Genomic DNA, 19,077 nt, shown 5'->3' on the forward strand with positions numbered 1-19,077 from the left:
TACCGTACCCAAAACTTAACGTGGAGAAATAGCGTTTAATTTTCCTGCTCCACATATCTGAGTCCCTACCTCCTTTATATATCCTTGCTTCATGTTTGGATGTTTTTGATGGTTTTATGTGAACCCCTTTTATCTGCCCTGTGGATGAAATGTGCTATGCAAATAAAATTGCCTTGCCTTGCCTTACCACATTGATGATAGCGAGGAAATGACATAATGGGGGACAAAGTGGGATCCACTTGGTACTTTTTTATTGACAACCAGCTGTAGGTGATTTTATCATACTCAAACATTCAAAATTATATTCAAAACATTTTTCATACTTTAAGTAAATGTTGTTGTCAATATTTCCTACGTTTACCAGCAGTGGAGTATTTTCACAGTGCGTATTAGCACATAAGTAAAGCATCTGAATACCGTGAGGAATCACCGTTTTACTTCCTAGCAATGAAGATATGTTTTTTTAAGTAGACTTATTGTCTATTTTAAGCCATTTGTGTTCTCCGTTTTACCAACAAACCGATCCAGCCGTCTACCTTGATTAGAGTAAAAGAACAGCTTCACTACGACAAGTGAGAGGGAAGGAGGATAGGTTGCATATGAAGGGCGCCCGCATGTACATGTGAGAGACAGAGCGAGGGAGAGTGAGAGACAGAGCGAGGGAGCGCGAGAGAGAGAGAGAGAGAGAGAGCGAGAGCGAGCGAGAGAGAGAGAGCGAGAGCGAGCGAGAGAGAATCATACAGCAGCAGGCTGGGCTTAGGGATCTATTGTTCCCGGTTTTATTTTTTGCCAGCCCCGTTCTCGCTCACTAAGGGTGAAAAAGAGAAAGTGAACGGGTAAGAGCAGACCTTAGCTCTGTTTTACTTGGATTACTTATACTTGGACGCATTGGGGTAGACAAAGGAGAAAAGCAGAAGCAGACAACAGGCACTCCATTCTCGCTCCCTATCTCGGGCCCGGCTTGTGTTTTCCCCCTTGACTGCATTGGGAGCTACGGTATTTGCTGTGCGGTGGCCATGGCGCTAGCCAGCAGAGCTGTGGGGACGCTGGGGCTCTCGAAAGAGGCACAGCTCCCCTCTCTCTGGAGGACAGCGCTGCTCTTCCTCTCCATATGGGAGATGGATGCACAAACCGCAATGGAAACTCAACCCCTGTACATCTGGCAAACAGGTACGGTCCACCCTCTTTACTATTGCACCTCCTGGGGTATGGAGGAGGTGTCCAACAGAGGCTGAGTCGCTGGATGGAAGTTCTATCCATTACCACACTTGCAATAAATGCTTGTGTAACGTGGTGCAGGAAAGAACTTACTCAAAGTATTCTTCATGTTCATTTTGATCTATTTCTATGTATAGCAGTCCCTACTTTTTATGATTTCATTAAACCATCTTGTAAATGAAAGGCTTCTTAATTTCAAGCAAAGGTTTTTTTCTTGTGCAGACATTGATGTATTCGAGCCATCTGGCTGATGTATGGTGAGGTAACATATTTATTGCAGTTTATGAGGGAATGTCTCCTCCCACCCCCGATTGGGGGGTTAGATGTGACTGCTGTCTTTCGGCAATGCTTCACCCGTTCTGGACTGAGGCAGCTGGGACTCCTCGGCTGCCCCGCGTTTCTATTGATTAATTTATCACTGCTTGACATAAAGTGGAATTTGTGAGAAATGCTCTGTACCCTGTAGCTGCATGTGTGAAATACAAGCATGCTGTATTTGCGCATAAGCTACAGAGAAGTGGACGTTGAAGAGCTAAACCAGCTTGTTGTAAATGCAGTATTTTTACAGTAAAGGCCGCTCTGCAGTTTAATACAGGGCTTGTTGCTGTTTTGGGTGGAGCCTTTCACTGGTCCGGGCTCGTTAACACAACGAGAGAGCAGAACATGTTCGGAAGGACACAATGCTGATGTATTGCATGATGTAATGGGACGAGTGATGAGAGTTGGAGGGTGGGGACGGGGGTGCCCATAGCTGGATGCCGCTAGAGATCAATGTTTTCTTTCAGTTCTGTCTAATTTCTCTCTGTTCCGCTGGATCAATGTACTGGTTTTACTGGGATCCTGCAAGTCCCCCATCTGTGAAAGCTGATCAATGCATATAGTGCTGACAAAACAGCTCAGCCTGGGGCAGGGAAGTTGTAACAATAAGTAATTCAATGTTTGCGTTGTGATTAGCTTTAGAAATAATTGTCAAACTCTATGGTTAATTGGCCATAATCAACTTGATTCGAGGTAATCTGAATAAATAAAATAAGTTAAACTTTGTCTATTGTTCCTCCTTCAATCGTGATCTGTTGTCCTCAGGATATTATTGTTGTTTACCAGCATTATTACTCATACTGTAAATGAATCCAAATCCTCTGGTATAATGTGCTGTACCTCCCTCAGTGTTGAGGCAGGGAAGGAGATTATGTGAAGAGAAACCAGAGCAGATTGGCCAGACAAAGTTAACCTACATACAGGATAGACGTGTTTATCCGTGTCTCCTCTCGGCTTAAGTGTGTCGGCACTTGGCTCCATGATGCTAGTTTGGCCAGCTAACCAGGCTAGTGAGACGAATGGTGATTCATGTGTGTCTTTGACGTAATATTTTTTCATATTACTGCCCTTCCTTCCAGGGCCTCAATAACCTTCCCTACCGGCTCAACACGACAGCCAAAACTGTTGAATTAATGAAACAATGAATGTGTATCACATTAATCCCCTTCACGATGTGTGGGATTTGGTAGCGATGAGTAATCTCTCATCTCTAAGCACTGTGCGTAATGTCTTTTGGCAGGGGACCTGCTGGTGTTGTCTGTGCTTTGGATCACTGAAGCCATGGACAGAAGGTTGCGGGATTAGGTTCCTCTCTGAGTGGAGGTTGCTGGTTGATTCTCATCAGTCAGCTAGATTGGAGAATGGTCTCCAGTGAAACATCTTTCTTTTTTTCTTTTCTTTTTTAATTTTTCAATTAATAGATAAAATAGATTATTTAAATTTAAGTATGCAAATGAAGACCTCATCTTTCCGCACACAGTGCACAGATGTATCATGATTGACATATATATTCGAGGTGGAATTAACTCACTTCATACTTTATTAGTCCATGCATTTTGGTATTTTACATTTTGCTGTTTGGTAGTGTATTGAGACCTTCAGACCTCAACATCCTGAGAGTTCAGTCACATTACAGTGAACACACGGGTTTGACATTTATTTTATTTCTATATGGAAATACTTTACCAATTTTGACAGTGCTATTGCTATCTCAGTTTCTAGCAGGATGATTTTGTCCATCTTTGACATTTGCAAAACTAATATTAATAGTAATGTAATAGTAAAGACGGTCTGCTGTTAAAATAAGTCAGTGTGCAGTTACTTATATTAACATGAAAATTATAGTAGTTTTAATATTTTTGTCTTTACCTGATGTAGATTCTGGTTGCCTTTAATTATAAAAAGCATCTTTGTCACATTTCTCATCACTGATGAATTAGATAGCTTTGTGAAAATAAACTCATCACTCAATATCAAATCAAGACATGTTCCCAGCTAATCTTTTATAGCATTAATGGTAGATATCATTAACAAGCGGAGGGTGTGTCTCTAATCTCTATAGTGGAGGGGCTAACACAGTAGTGAAATACTTGGTAGTATCTGGTGGGAAATATCATCGTTTTCACTGCTGACCATGGGTGGCTTCTCAGTTTAATCCTCAGCAAAAGTGATCAGCAGATGATGAACTGAATATGCGTTTCCCCTCATGTCTCATGCTGGCAGTAGATGCCGGCTGAGGTGGATGGCGGTAGGTTAATATCTTCTTGTCCCATCATTTTTTCATCCGAAAATCCAGCACTGCAGTTTTTTAGGGGCCCTTAGTTGAGAGACCGGTGCAGAGAATGTAGCCAATAACTAACGTCCGTAAAACATTCAAACTTAAATAAGTAAAGATCGCAAGACGAAACTAGAATATTGATAAATACGAATATCCCTGAAAAGTATCTTAGTCAAAACAGAAAACCCCCCACATCTCATTGATAAAATGACATAGTGACATTACATCTTTTATTACAAGCAACCAGAAGAGTTCTTAAACTTTCACACAACAATCAATGTTTACAGATCCTGCTTTCATTATTTGGCAAAGAGATTTCTTTAAAATATACTTGAACAGAACAGTGAATATATTTCCTAAGGCAGCTTCACATCTTGTGTGTGCAGATGAAACAACATAACTGTTGTTCTGCCTTGATGATTTAGTTCTATAGGGCCATATTGTCGAGTTTGCTTTATTTTATCATTATATTACATTGAATTAAATAATGGTTATTGATCAATGTCATGTTTATAAAATAATGATTCTATTTGTGTTTAGGCTTGTTTCCTCAGTCGTAATGGCACTGTTTGGCTATAGAATCTCTTTTTTGCAATTTCTGTCCTGATGAATTTGTCTTCAAAACGTTAAATCATTTTGTATTCAGAGACATATAAATCACAGTTATGCTTCTGTATACTTTTAGAGTGCCCTAATTGATCTCTTCAATCTACTCACTATTACCACCACCATGACCAGCGAACATCACAGGACCTGCCATTTTGAGTACAGTGCAGGACAACAGAAGTCTTTGCAGAAACAAGCCGCAGTAAAGGGTGCTGGTGATTAATAGGACAAATCCCCTGTAAAGACCCAGTCAGCTTCAGAAATACCCAATGAATGGAGGCTATTTAGGCCTGCTTTGAACCTCACACACACAGACACACACACACACACACACACACACACACACAAAGAATAACTGTCTTTGCCGTGTCCATGTGTGGCTCTGTTTAGGCCCTCTGCCGCAGATGCTAATGTCAATGTGGTGCACAAAAGAAGGAAAATCCTTTGCCTCAAGAAATATAAGCCACTCTTTGTTCTTCCTCCTCTGTCCCCACAGCCTCCCCCCAAGGCCCCCTCCGCCCCAAAACACTGTCACCACCCTCTCCCTCTCTCAGAGCGACCTTTAACCTTAGAACTGAGAGAGGTCTCGAGAGGGTACCAACAGTAAAAAGGAGGCAGGAGTAGAGGTTGAAATACGGCCAGTTCAGCAGATCAAGTGTTGGGTGTGTAAATCAGGCATTTACACCAGTGAATTCAATAAACTCCCACTGAGGTGAAGTGAATGTGACAGTAATACTGACACTCAAGGTGCCAGTAACCTTTGTATTTATAGCTGAACTTATCAATGTTTTCTAGGGATTTTCAAATGTTAGCTTTCTTAAAATGCAATGATTTATCAAGTGATAAAAGGGCGTTTCTTGTGTTGAACACACCCTTGAGTGTGAGATTGGCTTGTGCAGAAGGAGGTGGAGGTGGGGTGGGGAGATGCGAAGGGATTATTTCTGTTTTCCCTGGGATTCATCAAGTGCCAAATTGCAGCCATTAAACTGCGTGGGCTTGAAGAAACTGCATCAAGTTGTTCAATTTTGCCCGGCAGGCCATCGAGTTTGTGTGCAACTCATACTTACATACCACCTCTCCACTGGACTTAGTGCTGTGTCTTTGTCATCAGCCGTGTAAACCCTATCATTATTAACATATTTGAATTCCTGCTTTTTATTATTTGACAGCTAAAAAATGTATTCATAATAAGGTAGTTAACAAAAGCTGAATGCATTTTATCTCCCACCCACTTCCTTGCTAAATTATGCTATTTCTCACCCACACAAACCGCTATAGCAACACTGATCCTCGTACACATGGGGATGGGCTTTGAGCTGACTGTGTGTATGTGCATGCCTCATTACTCTTAGTGAGAGAGTTGACAGTGGGGGAGGAGTGTTTCTGTCCGTGTTCCTCCTGTAGGGAGTGGACGAGGTGGCTGAGTAATTACATGGGAGTGGGGTTTGTTTGATGCTGGTGTGACTTCACCCGCAACCAAATACACACAGGTTGGACTGATAAATGGGTCTACAGATGTATTGGGGCTGACACTGGCCACGCATTAAGAAAATGAAATGTCTTGAGTGGCTGGCAGCCAGTAGTGGCTGCTGTGTGTATTACATCCATAAAAGTGTCAAGCAGACGAACAAAAGAGTAATTGGATTTTTTATGATTTGCGTTTAAAACAGAAAAGTTAGTTGTGAGGATGACCGATTGATTTTGAATAAACAAGGTTCATCCAATGGGCATCGTTCAGCTCAGCAGATTTGAAGCATCGTTTGAATGTGCATGTATACAAGACATCCAAATGGCTGGAAATATCAAAACTGTCAGGAAGAAATAAATAGCGGCCATGCTCTGTAACCATGAATATCCATAGCAAATTTATTACAAATGTGACCATTACCTTTTAAACATCTTACCATGGATCATAGTGATCATGGATAAATTTACTGTTATGTGGTGTTATGTGCCACCCCAGACTGTTACTCTATAAAGCTATTGGAGCTACCTTGCAGCAACACTGGTTAATGATGTGCTAACATACTCTGCTAATCATTGTACCAGTTTTCAAATAGAAACATTTTTGTTAGACCGTAACTTGCACCAAACCCACAGAGCCAGTATAAAAAAGAAGATCTGAAATGATTACATTAGAGTCTGTAGCAGAGCCGCATAGTTGTCGGAGCACTGTCAAATCTGTCTGATGCTACGCTATGATTGTCCAGTCTGCATTTCAGGGTTAAGGCTTAGAGAAGACTGACATTTGGCCCTACTGTGGTATTAGAGAAATTGTCAGGGTACTCAATGAAATCTTTAGGCATCATCGTCTTGGGACTTTAATCATACACATACATTTTGTGGCGATGATAAATAATGTAAAGTAAATAATAGTCTCAACTGAATTTCCTTCAAGTAATGTCATCTATATTATATAACAGTAAGGCCATCTCTTGGGTAAATCGCTTGAATAATTGCCTGTCTATAATTTGGAGCATTAAACACACTGTAGCTATGCTATACCTGTGTGTTCCAGTAGGCAATTATTCTGATGGTGGACGACCAATGAGTAGGTGGTTGAACTTAGATAATAAAGGTGTAGGTTCAGTTGATTGTTTTATTGTCTAAATCGTTAATCACTATATTCTCTATAATTAGTCTTCAGACTTATTCAAATCCATTATGTGTTAGCCATCAAAGCTATTGCATTGTCTTCACCATAAAATGGAAGATCTAATCACGAAAAGAAAGATAACAATGGACAAGAGGCAGCGAGGTTGAAAGCAGAGCAACCTTGGTATGTTGGTGCAATAGTAGTCCAAGTAACCACATTATAGTGATTAGAGATGTGTTCCTGCTCTTGGATAAACCCTTGTTTCCCTTTGACTTCTCCATACACCCTATGCAGCTTGATTAGCCCTAGGAAACGTGCCTTGGGATTGGCCTAAGCAGCATAATGAGCTTTTCACCAACCTGCTTTTTCATCTCCATGCCATAGCCCATTAGCACTCACCTTCAGCTAAACCTTAGGCCAAGGATACATGATAGTTCAATTTTATCATACAACCCAGGGATGCACAATGAAATTCAGTTGTTGCCCATTTCTAACAGAAGGAAAACATGAAAAGCAAAAACAGAAGTTTATTCCTGTAGTGCATGTTTATACTTTGCATCAGGAATGCAAACAGCAGCAACAAAAATAGTTTTCTGAGCAGTTAATATGCCTGACGTCTTGATATTAAACTTTCAATGTCAGAAAAACATCCTGCTGAGTTGTGCCCCCTGTCCTGCTGTGTCCCCCTTCAATTGCAGCTTGATCATGGCCACAACAATTGATTCAGGTTACGTTGGCTCAACAGTCACCAACTTCCAACTGCTGGCTTTGCCTGAAGCCTTATTTCGTCCATCTTTCTTCGACCAGACATTATTCAGATGAAATGGCAACATGGCACATTCACATGATACTGAATTCATCAACAGGTGAACTATCATATACGGAAAAAATGTATTAATGTATTAAAAAAAGCATACTGTTTTTTTTACTCTTGTTTGTTTTGGTTAGAGGTTGTTAAATAACTAATTAATATGGTCTCAAGGTGTCAACGTTAGACATTTCCTCGATCCACACCCAAAAAAGTGTACTGGCCAACTTTGTTTTTTAGACAGTTTTGTCTGTAGAGAAGTGTCCATCACAAACCATTTAATTTGGGTTGATGTTGGAAAGCCAAACATATTGTTTGTGGTAATGTGGCTCAGCCATATATTGACGTTGGAATGGAAATGCAGGCCATCAGACATGGACATAGTGTTATTCTTAATATTATTTCTACGCTGTGACGATATGCTGGCAGAAGCTTGGTGACACTCACACTAATGTGCTGGGTATTTGTACTAGTTCAGTTCTGTGCAATGTGGTATAAATAGCCAGGAGGCTGACACAGGCAGAGATTTACCTCTGGCAGTCAGAATTGCGTAGCTAGCCAATTAATAGCACGCTGAAAAAGAGTAAGAGGGAAGTAAAACAAACTATTGATGATTTTTATGCCAACAGAAAATCATAAAATATCTCGACCCATTCAGAGGAAAAGATAGCACATTGGCTATATCTTCCCAGCAAAGTTGCAGTAGGACTAAAGGTTGTCCCTTTCCTACTTCAACAAATACTTCAATCTACAAAGACCAAAAACCTCCTTGGATTTCCATTAAATTCTCTACTGATATTGAAGTCTCATTTGCCGAAAGGTGCATTATGGTAATAAAGAAGCAAGACACTCAGGATTCAAACTATGGAAATTAACCAGATGTTTGTTTCTTCTTTTACCACAACGCAATTCGTAACCTTTCAACCTCAATTCTCTTTAATTTGTGGTGATTATTTGTGGTCCAGAAAGGATAAGTAATAATGTTTTAAGAGACACCTCAATGTTTAAATAGGAGCAAGAGGATGTTCCCTTTCTAGCTTGCGGTGTTTTGGAGTTTCCTAAATTGTCACTATCAGGACAGAGGTCAGCTTTCTACACCATGACTTCTAATAATATGATCATTGTCAGATTGATATTTGATTTACTGGTTGTGTTTATACTCTCATGGGGACCAACTTTTCTAATTATTTGACCACATGACCTTTCCTTGTCACTATCAGGGCAAACTGTACATATTCTTCATTATGAGCTAAACTCTATTTCTATATACAGCCAACACTTTAGCTGGGTACTGAATACTTTATTACAACCTCCAGGGAGTTCATACTCTTGTTTTGAATTTAATTTAATTTTAATTTAATTAGTTTAATTAAAAGGGATAAAGAGTGAGATAGAAATATATATTCTCTGATATGTCAAATAATTCCTCCATATTCCAGCAAACAAAATCAAAATTTGCATAAACAGCTGCACCTCTCCCGTAGTCATCACTGTATTATTCATCAGGTCTCACAGGCAGCAGCTCCCTAGAAAACGCAAACACAGTCATTCTCGGTCTAATGAGGCCCTGAGGAGGCCACTGAAGTCAAAACACTGTCAGAGCCCAGCGAGTGAGCTTTCTTATTCACGGTCGAAGGGGACATCCTCGCCCGTTAATAAATTATCCTCCAGCAGTAAAACTAAATAGAGGAGACACAATCTCCCTTATGAATGAGAGGTTAAATTACTGTCCCAAGTCATTGTACGAAATGTGTACTAGCACTGTGTCACAGCAGTGCCACTCCATATACTTCTCACTTATAGATCATCAGATTGTTTAAGTGAGATGAAAAGTTGGCGTTTCCTGAAAAACAAGAGCAATATCAATTGATCACACTGGATGTGGAAGAGTCTTCATGAAGCCAAAATGATTGGCAAATTTATGAAATTAAGGCACATCTTTCAAATTAAGTTAATTTGCTTTGATCAATTAAATCAGCCTTCAAACATTTCCTCAGAAAATGTAGGCATTGGTTGTTTGATTAATAGAGTGGCATTGGCTGACAAAGAGCTTATTTAGTAGTTAGGTGTTTGCTACATTCAGAGTGTGAGAAGGGCGCCCAAAAGCCTTTTTTCTGGTCAATCTGTAGCTGTAGTTTTTTTTCTTCTTTTACTCCATTTGAGATAAATATCGGGAAAGTTGTTTTTATGTTACATGTCATTTAGCTGACGCTTTTATCTAAAGCGACTTACAATAAGTGCATTTCAACCATAAGGATACAAACTCAGAAGAACAAGAAGCAAGAACATGCAATTTCATTAAATAAGCCGATTTACAACTTGCTATAGATAAGAGCCATTATAAGTACAATTTAATTCCTGAAAGTAATTTGTTAGATTGAACACTATCTTCTGATCCGATTCACATCTTCTACTGGCACTCTGTTATTGAGTCGATTACTTCATGCTTCTGTAAAAACAAAGAACAAAACATTTTAACCTTGAAACCCCCAGTTAATTGCAGTCTCAACCAATTGTATTCTACCCAAATTGATTGACTGTTAACCACATCAGGGGAGTAACTTATGAGAAGAGAGGAAAAATCTCTCAGACTGCACTCGCTAACATTAGCTAGCTAGCAAGCCGTTATAGCTAGTTGAATAGATATCCCTCACCGTAGGCGAGGGTATGTTCTATGGCAAATGGACTGGGTGATTACGGCTACGACGTTTTTCACAGGTTAACTAAATTGTAAATATTGTTAGAGGAAATTATGGGGGCATTTTTTGCCATTGGAGGGACAATTTTATTTTTTGGGGGCAATTTTGCCCTTGTATGTCCATATTTCCGACGCTGGTATTTGTTTATAGGACATGCAATGTAAACAAACAGTCTCGGCTTATTCTTACAATCAAAAACTCCAAGCTTCTTTCTAAAGACCAGGACACACCAGAAGAACCAATCCATTGGCGGAATCTTGATGCATAAGGGGGTCGCTGCATGCCACCTAACCTTAACCAAGTGTTTTTGCCTTAAGAGCCACAATGGGACATGAGATCAGGGAGTAAAAATGCCAGTAATGTAAGCTACAATGACCCTGCAGGATGTCATAGCATATCCTGAACAATGTTATTCCAGTAAAAAATAAGCTGCGGCTATTTAGCTCGGATGGTTTTCAACTTTCACAACCACTTTAACTTGTCTTTGACCATTTTCAGAACAAGGGAAAGGGAAATGAGAAATTAAGCAAGTTCATTGAATTTCTTCACTTTGACATTTAGAGCCCTGAGCAGAAATCACATTGCGTCAACACCCGCCGTGGGTCATCGAATGCTTTGTTTTAATTAAACAGTCTGATTCCCCAGGCCCACACCAGTTCTAAGTGCTATGAGATGAATTTAAAATGGCATTTATAGTAAATGCATTAGAGGCCTCTTAGTTAGCCACGCTGGTTTAATGGATCACCGTGTCTCCCTTACACATAACACACTTACACTGACATGTTAGTCCGTGTGAAGAGCTGTAATCTCAAGAAAAAATGAACGCTCAACATGAAAGGAATCATTCTTTAACATTTTGTCAGTCAGTCTTAGTCACGAGGGAACGTGGAAGTAGCGTTATGTTGGTGCACATCCACAGATCCCCATGGGAAGGAGGTTGGATGGCAACAAAGCCTTACAGCAAGGGTCTCAAACTCATTACGGTCAATGGGGATGAGGGGGGGTGGCGGCCCCTGATGGTCCGACTGGCAAACGGTATGGTCGACGGGGGTGGCGGTCTGCACCGAACCATCCCCGGCGGGCTGGAGTTTGCTTTACACTGTTGAATGGCGTTTATTGTCTATTTAGGTTTCTTCAAACTATAACCAAGATAATTACCCTTTACCTTAGCGATTTTAGCCGACACATTTTCATTAAAACTGGTTGTGATTATAGAAAGAAAATCCCCAAAGGTACAATCAAGACAGTTTTTCCAAAGCGACACACCATTTAGAAAATGACAAACCTCTCTGACCCAATTCGCCCAAATAGACTTCATCTCTAAAGCATTAGACAAAATAGTTGTGTGAATTAACCTTGCTGACCCCTGATATTTTGCCAAACCTTATGTAATCTCTGATAAATTAGCCAGCCATTTCAAGAGTAATATGTTGGATAAATGACAACTATGTTTTAAGAACATGCTGTTGAAAACACATAAACACAAAATAGATAGATTTGCACGGCATTAACCTGCTCATCAGTCTCAGATTATTTATAAAGCATTAAAATATACCTGACCCTAGGGCTGCAAAATAATCACATTTTTATCCCGATCACGATTTTGGCTGTGTGCTCTGCTACATATCAAATATTGCACTTCCTCAACTAAGTCAGCTAACCACCAGAGGGAGAACAAGGTGGAAGGAATCCTGCACATGTCCTGCAGCGGCAGCCTCAAAGAAAGTTCTCTCAAGAGTAGAGACAGACAACAGAACAGAGAGCAGACCTGTACATTAGCTGGAATGTAGCAAAACGTCCAATTGGAAGCAGTTTTCTTTTTCATTCATTTTGCATTCATTTTGCATGACGAACCCCAGTCATATTTGTCCGGCATAGCCATCGGGGCGGGTCCGGCGGAGGCAAAACTAACAGCGGGTTGGACCGCTGGTGTGGCGGACTGGCGTAGGAGCTGGCATAGCTCTTCAACCGTTCCTCCTGCTGGGTGAGTCGATGTTGGAGCTCCGCTGGGTCCATATGAATATGGTGGGGTATTCTGTAATGAATGGACTCTGGAGACAGACTCAGACCCAAGAGCAGAGCTCTAAATGTTTATTTAGGACGACAGGCAACTGTAGACTCAAGGGACAAGGCAATACGGGGAATCCGACAGGCAGTGGTTCGGAGACACGGGATGGCAAAATACGGATCTGATCCAGGGAATAAGCAGGTTCGTAGTCGAGAGAAGGTGGAAGGTCGATACACGTAAGCTCACTGGTTCTATAGGAATTCAGGGGCAGAGAAACAGGGTTCAGCAAGAGAGAAGCGTACTTGCAATACCTCACAACTCGCTCACTGCGTAGGTCTCCTCTCTCGTGGGTGTTCCGAATTCCGGTAAATGGCTCCGGAGGACGCATCCTCCCTCGCAGGTGTTCAGAATTCTGGTGATTGGCTCCGGAGGACGCGTTCTTCGGCGCCCCCTTGTGGCCTCCTGCCGCCACGCTGGGGTTGAGACCTCACAATAAATGTTTCCTGATTTTTGCCTGAAGACCTTTTTCAAAATGATTTCCATAACCCCCCAGCACTGTTGCTGATCAATAGCAGTTTACCAAATAGAATGTTTTTAGAAGTCTGGTGTCACAATTTCAGAAAAGATACTCGATACTGTTATTACCTGGCTCAAGGTTGGCAACAAAAACTGTGGCAATGCACAAATTTTCCAAAAAGTTTAATTCAGCGACACAAGTTCAGCACAGTTTCAGTTAAGGGGAGGCTGGTGCAGCAGGCCCTGCCGAGAGAGGCAGACAGTCCCAGAAGTCCTGTCTTTATTCTTCTTGGAGGCTCCAATCAGATCGGCTGGAAAGTGGCGAGTGATCTAGCTCCTCCCATCAGGAAACCATTGCCAAGCAGAACACGGCCAGCAGAGTGGCCCTTAAGATTGTGATCCTCCCTGCAGAAAATCTCAAGCCTTCCCATCCAGTCTTCCCTTCTGTAATTTGGGGAGAGAAAAAAAATTGAACAGAAAGACACTCTAGGGAGTAAAATAACATTTTTTTAAATAACATGATTATTTTGATAATCGATTAATCGGACAAAAAAAACAGCATTAAAAGGCTTTAATTTCCAACCCTTTATTCTGAAACAGAACTGCAAATTCACATTTCAAAAATACTTCAGAAAGTACAGGTTGTACATGAACATAATAATTTATAAAAAATAAAGAAAAATACAAATTAGAAAATTTAACAGGATTTGTTTTAACGTCAAAACTTGTTTTCTATGCTACACTCAGACGCACACACTCATAAAATTATTCATTAAATTATTACTATCATTGTAGTGCAAGTTAAGTAACTGTATACACCCTATCCAAGTGCAGCTAAAAAACAACCAAGTGCTAGAAGATGAATTTAAAATGGCATAATATCAAATACTGTATAACCCACAGGATATGCACAAACGGCGGAGGCTCGTTACGTTCCTCACTTCAAAACGGGATATCGTGGTGCTCCCGTGCCAGGTTACGCCGACTTTGCATATTTTAACATTGACACACTTTCAGGGTGCTCACGTGTCACGCAAAATGGTTAATGAGCGACAGCTGGTGTCCCTCATTGCTTATATCAGGAAAAGGGTTCCAATTGACTCAAACCCTGTATCCCTAATAGCAAGTCAGAAAACACAATTTATCACCATAAGACCAGGAAAGAGGTTTTTCGGTAACGCTTTATATTAAGGTCCTTGAAATAATAATTCATTAATAGGTAATAAGGTCCTTTTAAGTCCTTACAAGATGCTTATTAACATTTATAAGCCTATATAAGTGTTAATAATGGCATTATAATACAATTAATAGCAGGCTATAACACATTTATAAGCATCTTTCCTATGCCTTTATTAATCTTTTTTTGTTTGCTTATTGATATTAATTAATATATTTTAATAATTAATATAATTAATCTACTTTATTGCTCATCAATTATAAGTTAACTATGCCCTTGTTAACAGTTGCATGGGACTTACAAGGGCCTTTTTACCTATTAATTAATGGTTATTACAAGGACCGTAATATAAAGTGTAAACAATTTTTCTATAAACAATTCCACATCAAGTTATTAAAGGATGAATTAAACGTTTAAGTCCGTTAACAGAAAGGTATACCCCTTACTTACATCCGGTAAATAACCTCTTTAAATATAACAATTTTAGACGTATCCATTTGGCTTGTGAACATTTCTGCCTCTTACACTTTACTTTTAGAATAAACTTGTTCACAGGTAACCTGGTTGTTTTTACATTACATTATTACATTACATGTAATTTATCTGACGCTTTTATCCAAAGCGCCTTACATTGCATTTTTAACCCGTGGCTTTTTACATTTTTGCTCAGGGAGCAATTAGGGGTTAGGTGTCTTGATCAGGGACGCTTCGACATGGGACATGGAGCAGCCGGGGCTCAAACTACCAACCTTGCAGTTCCCAGCGCACCCTCTCTACCCCTGCACCACGTCGACCACGTTTTGAGTTTAAAAGTCTCTCGGCTGTGTTGAGACAGACCCAGGGAAATGGAGTAGGCATTCTGTATATTTTTGTTTCTGTGTATTTTGTATTTATGTTAAAAACAAAGAGAAATGGATTTTGCATCATGTTTGTGGTCTGCCAAAGAATTGAGAATGCTGTAACCAACTAAGAAAATAAATCATCTCCCTACCCACACCCTTTGCCCTATTTCTATAAGTGAGAAACACTTTACACTGAGGGATGACGCAAAATATATTGTTGACAACACATTGAAGGCAAGATCCCAGTGAGTCTATGTCGGCTAATCAACACCCTTTCCATCCCACCATCTTCGCCGCCCCCCCCCCACCCCCACCTCAATAAAGCCCCTTTGGTGCACCTGTACCCCATCTGCTCTTTTTAATGCAATTAGCATGATCGGATGGAGATGGCGCAGCAGAAGGGGTTCACTCTTGTTTTCCCAGAGTGCCTCTTTCTTTCTTATCTCATTATCTCAACTCATATTTGCAAGGGCCTTATCTATAAATGTGTCATTCATGTCTATTAGTACACAGCAGCTGCAACCTCTTTTATTATGCTGTGTAGTCAGTGTGTAGTTAATAGTACAGTCCATACCCTGTACTACACCAAATCAATTTATGCTGTTTTTCACTTTTACTTTCAGATGTTCAAAGCATAAGAAACAACAAATTGATATTGAAATCTAAAATAATAAAGGAAGTTAGCTGATAAGGGCGAGATGAATAATGGTTAATAATGTGGGATGGAATAAGCTGCAGTCTAAGGGCTTATTTGGTCAATTAAGCATAATTACAAACAATGCTAAATTAAATTAAAAACATGCGATCAGAATGTTTTAGCCAACGGCTCTTTTCAACAGCTCTTTTCTGCTAGGATAAGGGACCCCCTCCTTCTTTCACATATAGGGATAGCATTGCAGTGTTTTAAATCTCTTTTGGTATGGATATTCATTTTTCAACTTTATTTAGATCAGGTTCCTCCGAACTTCTGGCCAACCCAGGGAGAGCAAATGTTTTTTTTGCGTAGAGGATTATTATGTGTATATTGATGAAAATGGAATTGTTTTTTCTTTCTCCCGTACTACTATGGTTTTGAAACTTACAGGTATTTACCATTTCTGTTTGCAGCATCCTGCCACCTTTCAGTAGCACCTGGCTTTTCAAACTAAATACAATCAATGCTTATATCGAAAGTATGGTTTTAATTAGCATTAGCAAAGTTTTAAACTCCTAATTATCCAAAAATTTGCAGACCCTGGTTGCAAGAATGACTTTGAACAGTGTGCTGTTGGTTAAAGTTTATAGAAGGCAAGCACAGAATCTTTATGTGTATTCATAATGAGCAGGTGAGGCATGAAGCTTCTATTGAAGAGAAGGCCCATAGGCTGGCTTGCAGGAGACGACAGCTCTTTCCAAAGACCGAGGCTCATGTGTTTATATTCATATGAAATACAAAATATGACTGTTATATATTGTACCGTAGGACATTATAAAACCATATCATTAAAACATTACAGATATGTGTGGTAACTGGTTGTAATGAGAAAACCCTTCAAAATTGATAATGTTCGGAGTTAAAAATCGGTATTGTCCTCCTTTGCAGGTTGATGAAGTTATAAATTGAGTAGTCATTACTCAAACAAACAGCATGGCAGAGAGAAGACTCTCAATCTCATTGTCTCAAACGCAACTAAGCCATCACAAGCAATGGAGATAACACCAGCAGATTATCACAATATTTGACCAACAATAAAAACATAAATCTGCAGAAATTATCAGTTTTCAGTCATTTGGCAAGCAGTCGTCAATTCTCATCCCCTACACGTAGCGTTAGCAATGCTATACAGAACATTAAGAAGGGCTAATCAATGAAAGCAAATCAATTAAGTAATTGTTCAGCTATAAATGTATTTGAAAGATTTTGAACTTTTTGTATTGCTGCCAAAGAAGTGCTATTTGTTTACATGCAAGAATGGTATATCAATGTTCATTCATATCTTGGGACAGTTTCTTAGTTTTTTCAAAGAAATAATCGAAAAAGAGTATTGATAAACGATACCACATTTAGATACATATCACAAAGAATGGGCGATGTAAGAAAACTAAACTGACAATTGTTGATGAGACAGGTGAGGAAAGGAAGAAGGTCAGGAGCGATAGATTGTAGAAGATGTGATGGAATGGGGCCAAGAGGGCAGGTGGTCGGACGGGCAGAGGTTACTAGGGTAAGAATTTGGTTAGGAGACAGGGGGTTGAAAGAGGAAAGTGAGGGCGATAAGGGTGAAGTCATTGGGATGCAAGTAGTAGTAGGTGGGTTTGAGAAAGAGGAGCGTATGTCAGCTATTTTCTTGGTAAAGTAGTGGACAAAGTCTCCCGGAAAAGGGGGGAGGGGGGAGGAGGACTAGGGGGTTCGAGGAGGTTGGAGAAGATCGAAAAGAGTTTTTTGGGGTTAGAAAATGAAGATTCAATTGTGGATTGGTAGAAAGAGCTTTTGGCAGCAGAGATAGAAGCATAAAAGAGGAGAGAAGAGATTGAAATTCAAGCAGGTTATCAGGTCGTTCATATTTACGCCATCTCCTTTCCGATGCTCGAATGGTGGCTCTCATGGCACGCACCGGTTGAGACAGCCACGGAGCAGGAGGGGATTTGCCAGTCCATTGTGTCGTAAGAGGGCAGAGAGAGTCTAGAGAGGAGGAAAGAGTTGAGAAGGAGTCAGTAGAAGGGAGAGCTAATAGAACAGGGGATCCCAGGGAAGAGGGAGAGAGGGAGCAAGTATTGTGACGAACAGGTACAGAGTCAGTCGATGGGGCAGGGTCGTTAGTTATGAGAGGCGGAGAGAGTACGAGATGAAGAAGTGGTCAGACAAATAAAGTGGAGTTACAGAGAGATTAGTGGTAGAGCAGTTTCTAGTGAAGATGTAGTCAAGGTGATTGCCTGCTTTGTGAGTAGGAGAGGGACTGAGTGACAGAGCAAAGGAAAAAAGTAGGTGTAAGAGGTCAGATGACTTCTGTCTGGATGTTGAAGTCACCCAGGAGGATGAGCGGAGGGCGGTTTTCAGGGAAATTGGACAGGAGAATGTCCAGTTCTTCCAAGAAATGACCCAAGGAGCCTGACGGACGGTAAAGGACAACAATAGTTAATTGTACTGGGTGAGTAACTGTTACAGCATGGAATTCGAAAGACAGTGGGGTGGACGGTGGAAGAGGGTAAAGAGAAAAACTCCATTTGGGTGAAATGAGTAGACCTGTGCCACCACCCCTACCAGTGGGCCTGGGTGTGTGACTGAAGGAGAAGGCGGAGGAGAGAGCGGCTGGGGTGGATGTGTTCTCAGGTGTGATCCAGGTCTCGGTGAGAGCGAGGAAGTCAAGCGACATAGCGAAGCCGGAGATGAAGTCTGCCTTGCGAGTAGCTGACAGAGTTCCAGAGGCCTCCTGTGACGAGGTGCTGGACGTGTGTGGAGCGGGTGGGATAGGTGAGAGAGGAGAGGTTACGATAGTTCCCCATTCCATTTCTAACACTAGGGTAGACTAAATATAAAAAATATATAAAAGTGTATTAAATACAGTTTTACTGTTTTTATACATGGGGATAGAAGGACAACAATTCTGTATTATAATGAATTATGCGCAGCTTCTGAATCTCTTTAGAAATTTCACTGTATTTATTTTTTGGGAGTCAGTACCATGCATCAAGGAGGACATCTTCACAATATAGCCTAAACTTACACATTAAAAAAAACAGACTTAAACAGCAAAATGTCATACTTCATCCAGGTACAACATAATCTGATCTCTGATGTGAATAATTCATCAGTTTTAGTTTACTGCCAGATATCGACTGAAGCAAGAGACCGTTTGAGAGTAGGAATGCTCAAAATGGCATTTTTCAGGGTACCTAAGAGGTAGACTTTTTCATACCACGAAAACAATCCAGAAGATATCCACTGAGCTAATGAGACTCGAGGGCTATTGCACAAAACTAGGATAAGGGATTAAGCCAGGATATTCACATTATCCTGGGTGAATTTAGCTT

The 19,077-nt window shown here is 40.5% G+C and overlaps 1 protein-coding gene across 1 annotated transcript in view; it reads left to right on the top strand.

Moving 5' to 3' along the window:
- Positions 1-574: 574 nt before the first annotated feature.
- Positions 575-19,077, top strand: part of thsd7aa (thrombospondin, type I, domain containing 7Aa) — a 108,419-nt gene continuing 89,916 nt past the window's right edge. The window contains exon 1 of the mRNA XM_078080685.1: positions 575-1,170. Coding sequence (XP_077936811.1) covers positions 1,017-1,170 — 154 coding nt within the window. The 5' untranslated portion in view covers positions 575-1,016. The remainder of the gene's footprint in view (positions 1,171-19,077) is intronic.

Source organism: Gasterosteus aculeatus, chromosome 10 (assembly GCF_964276395.1).
Source record: "Gasterosteus aculeatus chromosome 10, fGasAcu3.hap1.1, whole genome shotgun sequence".
In the NCBI taxonomy this organism is placed as follows: Eukaryota; Metazoa; Chordata; class Actinopteri; order Perciformes; family Gasterosteidae; genus Gasterosteus; species Gasterosteus aculeatus.